General features: G+C 35.6%; 2 protein-coding genes across 2 annotated transcripts in view; both read right to left on the bottom strand.

The window, feature by feature from the left end:
* Window positions 1-8,545, bottom strand: part of LOC138335452 (kinesin-like protein KIF11-B) — a 29,071-nt gene extending 20,526 nt beyond the window's left edge. Inside the window, exons 1-7 of the mRNA XM_069284544.1 lie at window positions 8,404-8,545; window positions 6,646-6,873; window positions 5,794-5,935; window positions 4,799-4,918; window positions 4,002-4,126; window positions 3,049-3,139; window positions 39-184 (exon numbers count right to left, since the gene is read on the bottom strand). Of these exons, the coding sequence (XP_069140645.1) occupies window positions 39-184; window positions 3,049-3,139; window positions 4,002-4,126; window positions 4,799-4,918; window positions 5,794-5,935; window positions 6,646-6,873; window positions 8,404-8,459 (908 nt within the window). The 5' untranslated portion in view covers window positions 8,460-8,545. The remainder of the gene's footprint in view (window positions 1-38; window positions 185-3,048; window positions 3,140-4,001; window positions 4,127-4,798; window positions 4,919-5,793; window positions 5,936-6,645; window positions 6,874-8,403) is intronic.
* Window positions 8,546-8,556: 11 nt separating this feature from the next.
* LOC138335453 (palmitoyltransferase ZDHHC15-like) lies at window positions 8,557-11,731 on the bottom strand. Its single transcript, XM_069284545.1, has 2 exons — window positions 11,325-11,731; window positions 8,557-10,735 (listed from the first exon to the last, which is right to left on the bottom strand). The coding sequence occupies exons 1-2, from the start codon at window positions 11,661-11,663 to the stop codon at window positions 10,049-10,051; spliced, it is 1,026 nt and encodes a 341-aa protein (XP_069140646.1). The 5' UTR covers window positions 11,664-11,731; the 3' UTR covers window positions 8,557-10,048.
* Between the last annotated feature and the right edge of the window lie 3,803 nt (window positions 11,732-15,534).

Genomic DNA, 15,534 nt, shown 5'->3' with positions numbered 1-15,534 from the left:
TGGCCTCAAATGCACCAAAAAAATCACACATATCTTACCTGTAAGGTACATGTGGGGCATGCTCGACTAGGGATGTGATCACTCGGCCTAAAGTTAGTAGACTCTGATTAATACTGCCTGCCTCTCTGGCCCGTTTGTCTACTGCTCCAGAACGGCCAATATTTTCACTGCCAGCCAAATCTACCTATAAAAACAAAAATACAGAGAATGAAAAATTTTATTGATACAGAAATATTAACAGTTTGCACTGACATGGACTCAATAACCTTGCTTACTAGTATCATCATTATCCGTGTATAATGATAGTATAACACGTACGTCAATTCCATTGTTACAGGAATAGTCGCTGGCGTAGCAACGTAGGGTCATGACCTATGATCACTTCTGGTGAGAACATATGAATGACTCGATTCCAATCAGCTGTTCAATCGAAATCGTTGACAAGACAGTAGAGTAAAAAATATGGTGATTTTAATAAATATTATGCAACTGTCGCGAGAATAAATCATTTACATGAAAAAATGTAAATATAAGGAATAGATTTTTATTTTGTTGAGGTTATAAGAACAAAATAACAAGAGGTCCAGTGGGCCTGTAGTGCTCACTGTTCAGACTAAGAACTGAACTTAATCTATTTATTTTTGGGTGATCGGGTGGTGTAGTGGTTAAGCCACTCGCCTTTCACCTAGCCGGCCGGGGTTCGATCCCGGCACGGACGTGAAAAGGTCAGGGGTCACCTGCCCGATCACGTGGGTTTTCTCGGGCACTCCGGTTTCCTCCCACACTAAGACCCCTCGCGCGCTTACATCCGGGCCATCGAGAGTGATTTACATAAGTTGTATAACTTGTTTCTCAATCGATGTAAAATAAATAAAGTTTATTTTTATTTATTTCTACAGATGGATTTTAAAGAATTTGCTATATTTTACCTATTGGGCCCCGCCCTTTGGGCCCCTGGTGGACCAGACCCACAGTTAATACAAAATTTGTTCCCCTTCACCCAAGGAAGCTTCAGACCAAATTAGACCTAAATCCCTTTATTCCTACAGAATGATTTTAAAGAATTTGATATATTTCCCCTACTGAGCCCCCCCTCTCAGGCCGTTTATACAAGATTGGTTCACCATTCCTGAGTCCCTACATGGGCGCCAATGTAACAGGGTGCAGGATTTACAATAAATTTAATACCTGCCTCTGCCAGGGATCGAACTCGGGACCTCTGGATTACTAGTCTGACGCTCAACCGATCAAGCTAAAGAGAAGTTCTCTCTAGCCGAGCGATATGTTGCGGCTAGTATTGACCAGGGTTACAGATGTAACTTGATAAAGTGCTTTGGATCAATTTGTCAATGGACAAGTTTTACATCATAGTGTTGATTTAATAACAATGAAGATTACAATATATTTAAGTGAAAGACTATCTTAACAATTAAAGTTGTTGAATTTGTTGTAATTTTCATTATATCATGTGCAATATAAAGACTACAAACCACGACACTTTAATTAAAGCATACTGATCTATTAGAGTTACTTCCCTTCAACTTTATTTCTTTGATTATACAGTTTGACTTGTTGGACCTAGTTGTTCATTTATGAATTAAAGACAGATCTGGTAATTTTATATTGTTTTCAAACGAACCTTGACAAAGCCCTTAAAGGCCTGTATCAAAAATGAAATAATGTCTTTAACAAACGGTCAAACTGGTTGTTCTGAATAAACGAAAACGGCCCTGGCGATGGAGTGAAACAACCGGTTTGTTTGTTGTTGTTTTACATCCCATCGACAACCAAGGTCATTTAGGGTCAAACTAAAAGTCAAAAGGTCAAAAACAAGTCACTAATAGATCGGAATGGCAATCGTATGTTAATTTAATTAACTATTATACAATTCCTTTGTCAAATGGATCAAAGGATTAAAATAACCTGTGTTTTTGTTGCCTACAGTTAAACTATCAGGTGTGGATATAAGGTCTGTGATAGTAACCCCTTGAATTTTGAAAAGGAGAATCAGTTCAAAAACTCAACTATTACGATGCTATTTTATATGAATATGTTATAGGAACACTGATGAACAAGAGGCAGCATTAACAGAACTTCAACATGAAAGGAATGGAGTTCTCCAAGGAAGCTTCAGACCAAATTTTGTGAAAATCCATTCAGCTGTTTATGACGAGTAAGGTTTTTTAATGTGTATAGTTGATGGATGACGCGCCATAACATAAGCTCACCGGCCCTTTGGGCCAGGTAAGCTAAAAATCTATTCCTTAAATGGATAATACATGATCTAACAAAGAATCTACACCATCCATCTTTGCATATTATAGATGTGTTTGCCTATATGGGTAAGTGTTGATTGTGATGCCATTTTGAGAGTGAAAATTATACCATTTTCTCTAAAAAATATGACAATAATGAAGCTCACAAATACATGATGTAATAATCAATACCTAATCACAAGGACAGATATAAATGTAATATGCAAAAGCAGAATAGCTACAAGGGGAGGTAAGCCTGTGATCTGTTGTCTAAACTGTTAAATGTTGATTTGTATAAACTCTCACAAAATTTTAATTTGTTACATTTGTGAACAGAAATATACCCTAACTTGACATAAGTACATTCCATATGAAATCAGAATGTGCTATTAGTAACGAGCAAAGTCTGTCCCAGTAATTACCAACCCCCCAATTCCCCCACTCCCAGGACATAAAAAGTGTCTATATAAAAGCATTACTCATCACTAATCTGAGTATACATAATAAATATATAGAGGATATTCCTTGGGTTTTTTTATGAATACAAGTTATATTTCATTGAGTGATGTGAAAACACATAAAAGTTTCCACCTCACGAGATGAAATATTACTGGTATTCATAAAAAAGACCAATGAAAATTCTATTCTATTTTTTCCCGCTTCCATTTTACAGGAAACTATCACTACTAGTTCCGCCAAAGGTTACTCTGCCATTGTATTTTACAGAATTATTTGCCCTTCCGATTTTAACATCGTATTTTTGTGAGCATATTATTGTTCTCAGTATACATACTAAATACAGTTTTCCTGTCTTCAATAGCTCCTCACCCTCCATGTTGCTTTCCTTGATGTGAACGGTCACAGAAAACACTGTGTGTGAACGACTACAATTGACACAAATTAATAAGTTAATACATTTTCTACATAATATCTTAAGGTAGCAAAAAACAGAAGTACAACCTGGCCATGGGGGGATTTTTTTTATTTAGCAGGCAATCTCTGTATAACTGGATGCATATATTTTTTTTAGAATTGGTGCACTGAATGTGAATGGTTTAATATAGGCTTCATAGTCCAGAAATTGTTTTGTTGAAAAATGTGTTTGAGATTAAGATTTAGCGTTTAATGCGTAAGTGGCTCTATAGCAGATTTGCTAGTTTTACTTGATGCTGAAAAATTGAAAAATCCACACAATTGACTTATAGAAAATTCTGGTTTATTTTGTTTGCTGAGATCAAATATCTTTGATTTAAAGTAGGTCTAATGAAACAAATTGAGTTAAAGTAAAAAAAATTGCAATTTTGGGTAAAAAACACATTTAGCCATTTTTTTTTTTTTACTTTTTTACTGTGGTTTCCATGGTATACAAATGTTCGGGAATACGCCAAAAATGAGTTAACTTCTCTGACAATATTATAACTTGATAGCATATAATGTGTAGATTAAAAATATATATACTTTTGTATATGTAACATGAAGGACTCACTAGCTATGCAGGCATATGTAAAACTTTTGTGTAATTTTCCAAATTTCCTCAGATCTTCTGTTTTCTGCTACCTAAAGTAATCATATATATTTTGATCAAATAATCTCGCCAATGTCCACGGACTTTGCCTAAATAATATATCTCCACGTGTCACTTGTAAAATCTGCCCTTGAATATTCGTAAGCTCTGCTTGTCAGAAAAGAGCCAATGATGGCATGTTAACATTGTACTAAAATCAGTATGTTTGTAGTATCAGATACCTTGAATGTGCATTCATCAAAGTTGCTGCTGTCTGCCTGCGAGATGTCCCTCGCTCCAAGATCTCAAACACCTCATTCTTGTTGCGCACCACCACTTCTTCTAGACCGTTTATAATAACAGAACCCTGAAATAATTCAAAAAGCCACACTTGATTCTTAATAGGGACCTTTGCTCCTTAAGTTTATTATAAGTGAATGTTTGCCAGACAGCAGAGAAATTTTTTTGGTTTGTTTAATTTAATGTCTTATTTCAACAGGGCGAATCATTTATTAAAGGACATGCCAGGTTTCAGAGGTGGAGAAAAGCCGAAGTTCTCGAAGAAAATTTTTAGACCTGCAGTCAATTCCAGGCACTACTACAGGTATTACGAACTCACTAGTCATAGGTATCAGGCTTAGTGGTATATATGTGGCAAGGCATCTTATAGACACTCAGCCGTTGCGTCCCTCAGTAAGGTAATGTTATATTAGTAAATACCCATTTCTATACACACCTGTAACTTTACAGCAATGGTGATTTTACCTGGAACTGAGCATTACTATTTTAATTTACTGTAAACCAACTTATTTTTGAGTGCAATTAAATTTCGGGGATTTCACGATTGATAAGAAATTTAATAAATATATCTCCGCAAAACTGTTTCAATTTACAAATATAAAATTAATATACAAGTTGAAGTAATGTAAATCTCTAGCAGTCTAAATTGCAAAATCAAATATTCTTGTCCTTAAATATAAAAATACGAAATTAAGTCGCCATGGAAATCAGTTGATTTACAGTACTTCGATATAAATACCTTCTTGGTACTATCGTCATAGATCCTCAGCTTTAATGTGTCATTACCAGATCCCAAAAGGTCAAACAATTCTTCATTGTACAGCTCCAAAAATGAAACCCTCACTGAAAATTCAACATCCTAAAAACAAAAGATTTCATCCTTTATTAACTAATTGTAATATATTTGTATTTAAACATTGGTAAAAATATGTGTATGATGTAGGACCCGAAAATGTTATAGTTAACAAAGTGATTCGAATTAAGATCATAATTAATTGTTTAAAGACATCAATTTTAAAATAATTCAATTTCATATGTTACATTCATTTTTATTTTTAGAATGGGAATAATTTACATACCACATAATACCCAATAATATTTGTGCAGGACTAGCATCTCCAGTGGTGATGTAACTATTTTCCATTAAAACGACAATGGCGCAGGATATCACCTTTTAATGTCATTCCGTCATCAACAGAAATAATAGTCCCACACAAACATTATGGGATATCATGTGGTACATGAGTTATTCCCATTTGAATTTATTTTCCCATAGACTGAAAGAAATGTTCGTTGAATATTAAAATGACATCCACATCATATATGAAAAATGTTTTCATTGGAAACTGAAAAAATTAAATATGTGGGAGAATGGTGTGTACAATGGATTTTTAGTCAGATGGGGCTGACACAAGATACGAAGGAATATCTAAGTTAATCAAAATAGTAAACACTCCTTGTATAAGACAAATGTGTCAGACCCCTGTGTTTGTACTAGTTTTGACACTGCTTGTATAATGTGTCAGACCCCTGTGTTTGTACTAGTTTTGACACTCCTTGTATAATGTGTCAGACCCGTGTTTGTACTAGTCTTCTGTGTAGCCAAAAGAGGATAACAGGAGTAGGAAAAATGAAAATAACCATTCAAAATGAAACTGTTGGCTGAATTTGTGACAGCGTATACATTTTATCTTACAAGTGGAAATCCAAACAAATCAAAACACATGGTTTTACCTGTGTTTTCAACTGCTCAAATATATGGTTCATTGCTCTGGGAATAATACCAGCCAAGGGGTCCTCCTCCCAAGACAGATTTGCATCGTCGGTGCGGTCCCCCTCCATAGTGAAGGTCTTACCAGAACCTGTCTGTCCATACCTATCAAATATCATATACAACAACTGTCAAGGCTATGCAATACTTGTTTATCAGACTGGTATATATATTTGAGCCATGTTGGATGAAAACAACAATGGTGTTTGAATTATAATTTAGCATATATAGCGATAGCATGTACTGTATTGAATGACAAGAGACGATACAGATTTCAATTCAATAATTTTTCAAACATTAGTGAAAAAAACCCAAACACCATTTGGTTTTTACGAGTGAAGCAGTTTATGAAAACAGTTATACCAAATGTGATGACTTTGTTTGGTCAATTCTATTCTGTATTTGCACATTACAGAGTTATCTGCCCTTGCTGGAAAGTATTGACCATATGTTTGAGAGCGTAATATTACACTTTTCAGAGGAAACATTTTTAATCATGTTTGGTTGATACTATTCTGTATTTACACATTACAGATTTATCTGCGGCTGGAAAGTATTGACCATATGTTTGAGAGCGTAATAACACACTTTTCAGAGAAAACAATTTTGCTCACAATTGGTACCAACTGCCAAGGGAGGTAACTCTGTAATATGAAGACAGAATATATATATAAGAAATAAAAACAATAACGACTGACTAGTGAGCGCTTTCGCCCCATTCAAGGGAGCTCTTCAGACTCAATTGTTTTTCAATTTAGGTCAAAGTTATTATCATTATTAAAATTTGCACAACTTATGTGTTGAATCATACTCACGCAAAGATGGTGCAGTTATATCCAGACAGAACCTCATCAATAACGGGTGTGACCACAGAATGGTAAACGTCCAGTTGATGTGAGGATGGTGGGAAAACATTATCGAAAAAGAAAGTTTTGGTGGTGGGGTTCACCCCAAGGCGCTCTTTGACGATGACCTCCTTTTTATCCCCATTGCATTCCAGCACCGAAAAAGACCCTTGTTTCCGTTCTTGGGAATTAATTGGCCTGAATTAGAAAGTTAGGATTACAGTTATATTACAATACTACGTGGTACATTCGACCAGCGAAGGTGTGCAGACTTACGGGACAGCACCATAATAGTTGATATCAAAAGGTTCAAGATGGATTTCACCTAGCTTTTCTTGTGTTTCTAAGTCCCTGAAGACAGCCAAGAGGCCGAAAACTTGTGAAAGAGATACTGTTTGAAGTTTATATATATATTCTGAGTCCCCCTCTGGAGGACTAGTAGTTGGAAGCATAGTATTATAATAACAGCATGTACTGTTACAACACCTTTTTAACATAGTTTCAGAAGTACATGTACAACAATATTTCTATTCCCCTATATGGTATATTTTCCTTGTATCTTTCTTTTGTCTTTCTTAAACAATACATGTTTTCTCTACTGGGACCCAAACAGTATACATAGTTGTAATGGAACAGTAGTCATGATTGTGTTCATATTCTACTGTGCATCCATGGCCAGATTTCCGAATGTCTGGAGTTGCTGGCAAATACTTCATGATGGTGTTGTTTTGTTTTTGTGGAACTAATGACAAAATTATGTGTTTTATGAGATGCAAAACAATTTTTTTGACCAAATCATGACTAGATCTACTGGTAACTAGGATCCCAGTATGATGTATTTTTAATAGAATTCTTGAAAGTTAAGAAGCCATATTCATGATATGTTATCAGATGAAACTAGGTTAGTAATGTGTTCTCATTAATTATAATGGACAGTCCGACCCCATCAGAAACACTTGTAAAAAAGCTGTAAGGGCATATTTAGGAAGGCAAATATATTAGTCTATATCAATTGCACTCCTTCTAAATGTAAATTTAAGAGGGGAAAACCCGAATTTTGTACCAAAAGGGGTCATGTACCAAATGGAGTAGGGACACTTCCAATGGAAAAAGGGGCACCTGTCTATGTATGATATGTTGTAGAACCTGTTTCCACTTTTAACACAACCATACTCTCACGGGTAGAACCTGGTTCAAACTTAAAAACATAATTTATATATCAGAGATTTAGATCTCTGCATGTATATCTTAAGCTAAATCATATAATGAATAGTGATAATTGTATATAATACTTAGCCATGTTTATGTATTTTGATAAACGTCAGCATGCATGTTATCAGTTATGTAGTGGGCGATATCAACAAAGTTTTACAGTATTGAATAGGCTAGCACTTGGCTAATAACCGGATTTTTTCAGTGTTGTGTGGAAATATAAAGAAGGTACAGTATATGTCATTGTAGCCTTTTATGTAGTAAAATTTAGGAAAGCTTGACAGTCACATGCATGGTATATGGTAAAAGAAATATTGTGCAGATTATTTACATAATTACTAACTCATACTTAAAGAGTTTTTGACAAAAATTGTCACATCAGTCTCCGAGTCCGAGTCGGTAAATTATAACATAAACAACACTGTTGGCGATAGTGAAGAATAAACCAGTAGGACTATTATAATTTTTTGTATATGTTAGAAATAATAGGTATTCAATATGACAAACATGGTATACCTGCATCTAACCGAAACCTTAATGTTTTGGTTTTTATCAGCTGTCTTCGGCTTCATGTTTTCTTTGCGGATGTAAGTTTCCTTTTCCCTGTGCTAATGTTTTTCAAATCTGCCACAAGTTTGAAAAGCTAGCCAATCAGCGTCGACTACAAAGAGCTCCGTCGCGGGAGATAACTCCGGGTAAAGTGTTATGTCCTTTATCAAGGTCCGTTTTCATTTATACGGTTGGACTGACTGGACCATCGTCATGGTAATCAATTAAAGTATAAACTGCTGATGGATCTGCAGATTTTGATACGAACCTATGACGGCTTTGTAAAAGCTCATCTGCAAACACAAAAGACCTCCAGGTCTGTCATTAATTAAAAAAACAAACGATACGATCCTACCGGTCAAACCGTATATATTGTCTACTAAACACCAAAATTACATTTCTTGGGATTCCTATCCATGTTGACATAAATCATTAAGAATGCACTAGAAATCGATAAAATAAAACCTTTTATTCAGTCATCCATCAAACATCATTGGTAACAAAGGTGGTCTTCCGAAACTAACAATAAACGTTTTAGATTACAACCTTAACTTAATGATGCTCCACCGCCGATAAAGCATAAATGATATTCATAATTTGAACAATAATTGGTGTTTAATCGTATATATATAGACAAATAACTGAAAAAATAATATAAAATAATTTATTTTGCTTTTGGTAGGCCTATGTGCGCATTCAGTACTTCATTACATATAGGACATAGTGCCACGGATTTTTTTTTTCGGGATGCAATTAACTATTTTTTATATTTTCATCTTGAAGTTAAATTAGAAGCTTAAACTTTTCAATGGTGGTGATGGTGTAAAGTAAGTAACTTTTGTAACTGAAAAAATACTGAATTGTTTGCTCCTGTATTTTATAGAGAAAAAATACCATTTGTCACCGATGGAGCTTCATTAGTACAGTTGGAGAGATCGCAAATAGAAAGTTGTCCCTTCTCAGCTACACAGGGCTCAAAGCTGGTCATACATGCTGCGAGGGGGGGGGGAGGATCCTCCTACAGTCACATGTAATGCATGTGCTTCTCCTCTCACACTTGAGCACATTTTATTACACTGTGTGTATAAGAGAGAAATTCTTCGATCACTTCGACATGTGATCTACTTTTCATGAAGTGAGTCTCGTTGCTATTTTCACGTACTTAAAATAAATCGGTCTATTTCAAAGACTAGGAATTCTTTTATTTATCAACCCCTGACATTATATATCTATCACTTGTTCCGTTTCTTATTTGATTGTTTTATCTCGAAAAATTTTGATATTTTACAATCACAATTTTTTTAAAACGCCAATAGAATCACAGTTTTTAGAACGCAAATCGCCTCATTTTACTTGATATGTTTTTATATGCCATTGTTGTTTTAATTTGGCCCTAAATGACCATGCATTTCGATGAGCCATTAAACTTATAACAAACACATCTTTGATTCTATTAAAGAATATTGGATAATATCACAGGGACCGGGCACGAATTTCTAACCAACAGTAGTTAAATATATATAATCATACTATGATATATGTATATGTATAACTACTATTGATCAGAAATTCGTGCCAGGCCCCTATGGATGATATCGGAGTAACATCCAATCTACAGAAACTCATCAGGCCCTCGTTTTATACCGGCGATAGTCGGCCAGTTGACCGGGTCCACAATTGGCGGGAATATAAAATGCACAGGGACTAGAAAGTTCAGAAGCCAGTACTTTCCAAATATCGCCCTGATTTTCTCCATTAGCGTCCGGGAATCTTCCAACTCGATTCCAGAGTTAAATTCATATGCTGTTACACCTTCCGGGATTTCTAGCAAGAGGTCTATAAACTGGAAAGCACCAATCACCAAAAACATCCCAAGACCCCACCATACTAAGATAAGTACCCCGGTATGGTAGTTACTCTGGCCGAACACGTTCCTAATGAAGGTTACAAATGGCAATATCTCCAGAGCACTTGAATGTGGCCATAACTCCACGCAATAGTACGCTGTGGCGTGTATGAAAGCATACACGGTCGCATACATGCTGTAAAACAAAAAGACAAAGAAATGTCGAAGGTTCTTGTAACCAACACAATTTCCGGAAAAGAAACAATGGTGGTCTCGCGCAAGAACGCATGTCTTGCATATGTTGCAGTGGTGGCATCGAGCGGGTCGTACATGTTTACAGGACTTGCAAGTGCTCCACGTGAAGTATTTCTTGGAGGAACTCTGGCTTTTTTCTGCGATTGGTCGTTGTCTTAGGGTATTTTCTTCGACAGGCGACATCATGTAGTTTGTGCTCTGTAAAGACAAAAGATGGTCTAGTTTATGTTATTTTAATGGTCTACTTAATGTGGATTTTCAAACGAATTTTACATTTCCCCCCAAATGTATTTCATTTCATTCGCATGCAGATGAACCGATCATAGGGATCTGAGAACGTGACTGTATAGTACTATGTAAAATACAAATATTACCCATTTGTTTTACCTAAACTCATAAATCGTCTAAAAATGGTTAAAATGCACGCTGGTGGGTCCATATTGATGTATACTGTAATTAATTCTCAAATCCCTGTAGATGAACCCATAACCTGTTCAATTTGTAACTTTATGAACGTTTTATTCTATTTATAGAATATGAATAAGTAACAATATATAAATTTATAGCCCTATTTTGAGACGTATAGACCTCCCTATTCGGCGTATTGTGTAACATACATTCTGTTTGTGTTACAAATTAAATTATAATCTATCGACACCTGCTAATGACATTTTTGGCGCCATTGCGTTTAAAAAATTCTGATTAAATTATTATAATAGAATTCATGTCGTGATTTCGATAGCGTCACAGTAAATTTTAAAATCTCAAGCAGACGACAAAGTTTTACCTGTTCTGGACTTTCATCCTGTTTCAGCAGCTGGATCTGAGCGAGACTTGGCTGAAATGATGACGTCACAAATCTCACGCACAGCCAGTTCATGAGAATCTCCGCTCCAAGGAACCACGTGAATACCTGGTTCATGACGACCAAACTCGACCCGAACCGCGTCCACAATGTCGGTATAATCTGATTTGTTCCGATGTAACATAAACAGACCGTTTCCAGAAGGAACAACCATGGACCCAGCTTGTTCATCCGACTTTGAGGCAGAACTGTCTTTTGACAGAATTTCGATAGACGAAAACATCCTCTCTGTAGAATAGTCAAGACATTTTTCAGTGGCATGACGGGTTTTTTTTTAACCGTACAACTATTAATGATTCACCAGTCCTGTTTTTGTCTCCGAGAGACTAACAGTCGCGCCACTGACCCGCTATTCGCCAAAGTTGCTCACATTTCACCTAACGGTTTCTCAGCAGTTGTATTCGCATATGCTTTAAATATTATTGTGTACATTAAACCTGTCCTGGCTTGTAAATAGACGGTAATTAGTTATAGAGTGGGTTCATTGTCGTAATGAACATTGTCTTTGTTTAGTCATCTGAGACCGAGTTAGTACCAGGAGCTATTTATAGTTTTTGAGTCGACGGCATATGTGTATAATTATGGCTATTTTATAATATCATTATTTTGTTACATACAAAAACATGTACATGCACATATGTTGAACATACGTACGTCTAATTCTTCAATTCCTCCGAAGATCGACTTCGATTAAGCTGTCATTAATAGAAATAAAATTGTATAAAAATGATCAAATAATCAATCCCTAATGACTGCAGACCTGCTACTTGTTGTTGAATAACTGGGCCATAACTTTAAGGAATTCCTTAACTTAAAATTCTCCATAGGAATGCATAACAGGAGCCTTCCTTAAAATCCGTAATACTTTCCTGTAGAACATTTTTTGTTAAGGATTCCTTAAATTTAAGGAATGTTCATGAAACTGGACCCAGATAACACATGTGAAATGATGTGGAAGTAATTCATACTCGATATCGCAGGGGTTACTATCACTGTCATTACACCGGTTACCATCACTGTCGAGATATCCACCCTTGGAATATGCCACCAGGTATGTACAGAAAACTTTTAAGATAACAGAAAGCGACGTTCAGCTTTAAAACCACACAATGCACCGTTATACAGTTCTTTTGATGTACATCAACAGACCAAACTACCTGTGTCTTCTGTCGCCTTCAGTTATTTGGTGGGAAGGAAAGGGGGGGGGGGGGGGGGTATCAAGACAGTGATTGTAACCCACGGAATATCGAGGATAATGATTTGTCTACTTGGCAATAAAATACAAAATGGGCTAACAGTTGTGACCATGTGTTCTAAAGAACATTTCAGAGAGAAATCGCCAGTTTTTTAAACTATATATTACCAAATTGATTGGTCAGGGACAGAATATAAAAAAATTGTAACTGAATTGTTATGAGTACTATATAGTTGGTTTATGTCCACGTAAACGTACAATGTAATGAATAACCCGAGACAAAATAGTAGAACATACAGCGGCGTAGCTAGGTCTGGATAGGCCAGCATGCCTGGGGGTGCAGGGGGCGAAAACCCCCTGCTCAGGGTCCAGGGGCGAAGCCCCGGTAGGGGGTATGGGGGGCTTCGCCCCCCCCAAAAGCTGACGGGACATTGTTACAATGTAGTAAACGTATATACCAATGGTTAAATGGAGGTCACGATATTTAGGTGATAACCATGAAAAACTATATTGAACAAAATTAGAACAGTGGTGATTTTTTTATATACATATAATCGTACTATACTAGACTTCCCTGACAAGTGCTCGAACAAAAAACACGGATTTTGGCTGTAAAAATTAAATAGTAAGTAATGGGAGAATTTTGTCTTATTTTAACTGATGAAAAACTTATGGGAAATATTTTTAAACAAAATTAAAATTAAGTGTACGTGTTGGTTTGTTTGTGACAGCGCCGGAGTCAAAGACCACTGTCAAAATGGCGGAAATTGCGTAAGAAGGGACCAGTCGTCTACCACCTCAATAAAAAAAAAATATAGTATTCATGACCTATTTTTTCTACATATTCTGTTCTATTTATAACAATTACAACAACAAAAATTCTTTTCTAAATAAAAAATCTGTTCATATTCGACAAAAATAATAAAAAACAACTATTTTCGTGGTGAGTAGCTCCGGAAATCACGGATTATAACACGCGTTTTAACGGGGCGGGAAGTGAACCGAAATTGAAAAATTCACCTTTTCGTTACTAAGGCCTAGAACATGTTGCAATTGCTATTTTAGTTGTTTTGTTATCATTTTAATATAATTATATGTTTTCGAATATTTCCAAATTTTTAATGCGATGTTCTTTATTTTGGTATTCGTAAGTGTTCCCGATTCAAAATCTACATTTGCTTGAGGGATTTTAGTGAAGAGGTCTAATATTGTCTTCGACAAGATTCAAACATAATCAAATTTAACAACTTGGTAACCGGAAATATATACTAGACTATTCTAATAAATTTCCAGAATGGGCAATCTTCAAGTCTGTCAAATGTGCACCAAGTTTTGTTAGGCATACAGTTGGACATATCATATGTAATTATACGTAATTTATATTCAGCAGCGTAACGTGTATTCAAATGTTGTGTTTGTTCTGACTGTACAAAAATGTAAGTCAGATTATTTTTTGCATGCTTGAGCATGCAAGCATGCACGGGCGCTACGCCACTGGCAGATCAAACTAACTGAGACTTCTGTCGCCTTCAGTTTTTTGGTGGGAGAGGGAAGGGGGGATATCAAGACAGTGATTGTAACCCACGGAATATCAAGGATAATAAGTTGGCTACTTGGCAATAAAATACAAAATGGGCTAACAGTTGTGACTTTGTGTTCTAAAGAACATTTCAGAGAGAAATCGCCAGTTTTTTAAACTATATATTACCAAATTGATTGGTCAAGGACAGAATATAAAAATTATAACTGAATTGTTATGGTACTATATAGTTGGTTTATGTCCACGTAAAACGTACAATGTAATGAATAACCGAGACAAGATAGTAGAACATATGAAATCAAACCAATTTCGTACCATACAACTTATATACAAAAGTACACAAGTACACGTATAACAAGGAATATTGGAGAAATACCCACGGTATATAATGGTAAATTATAGATCTATATCATCCTGTATGCTCACAGGCTACAAAAGGCTCTGCGATGACGTAGCTCTGGACGACGGACGGAAGATTTCTGACAGATGGTTTGATTATTTATTCTTAGTCTACACTGTACAGCTACTTCTATAAAAACATACTTTGGATTCGGTTTTTTTAAAACATTATCATTAAATATAAACCAAAAACTTGTCATAAAACAAACGGAGCCAGTTCAGCAACAAAGAAAGTTAAAAACGTGGTACCGCAAGGGGGTGTCTTAGAACCCATCCTGTTTATAAAATATATGTGAACGATATTCTGGAAATTGTAAACCGTTATTAATTTGCTGATGGCACCAAATTATACTCTTAGGTAACATATCTAGAAGATTGGCAGGTTCTCATGAACAGCATTGATAAAATATTCGGAAACATCCCGATAAACAGACAATATAATGATATATAAAGATGGTAAAAATTAATAGAATTCCGGATTTTGTGGTGGATGGCTGATACCCCCTTTTTGAAAATAACGTTACATCAATATATTTCTAGTGATAGTAGGCCCATCCGTGATTACACCTATAAAGACATTTTTAATGATGAACTTAAATATTCACCATACATCTTACAATGTAATTAATAAAAAGCTCTCTACATGGCTAGGTAGACATCTATTGGTGAGAATTATCATTTTCTTGTGAACGCGATAACTTTAGTAAATATAAACCGAACTTAATGAAACTTTGTATGTAGACTAACATTGGAACGATCTCGGACGAGTTCGAAAATCAGTAGGATTCAACGGTAATTTACGGAGTTATTGTCCTTTGCACTAAATTAGAATTGGGCATTGTGAACGCGATAATGTTAGTAAATATAAACCAAGCTTAATATGAAACTTTATAGACTAACATTGAAAAGATCTCAGACGAGTTTGAAAATCAGCTTGATTCGACGGTAATTTATGAATTTATCACCCGGCCTTTGAAATAATTTTTATTGAACCTTGT

The sequence above is a fragment of the Argopecten irradians genome, chromosome 11, assembly GCF_041381155.1.
Source record: "Argopecten irradians isolate NY chromosome 11, Ai_NY, whole genome shotgun sequence".
NCBI classification, from domain to species: domain Eukaryota; kingdom Metazoa; phylum Mollusca; class Bivalvia; order Pectinida; family Pectinidae; genus Argopecten; species Argopecten irradians.
Note: the sequence above shows the minus strand (reverse complement) of the source record. Positions and strands in the feature narration are given on the sequence as shown.

What these genes read in the sequence shown, in the direction of transcription:
- LOC138335453 (XM_069284545.1), bottom strand. Translation starts at nt 11,663, where the DNA reads ATGCCACTGAAAAATGTCTTGACTATTCTACAGAGAGGATGTTTTCGT. An exon ending in AGGATGAAAGTCCAGAACAG is followed by an intron (nt 10,736 to 11,324) that starts GTAAAACTTTGT and finishes TTGTCTTTACAG; the next exon opens with AGCACAAACTACATGATGTC.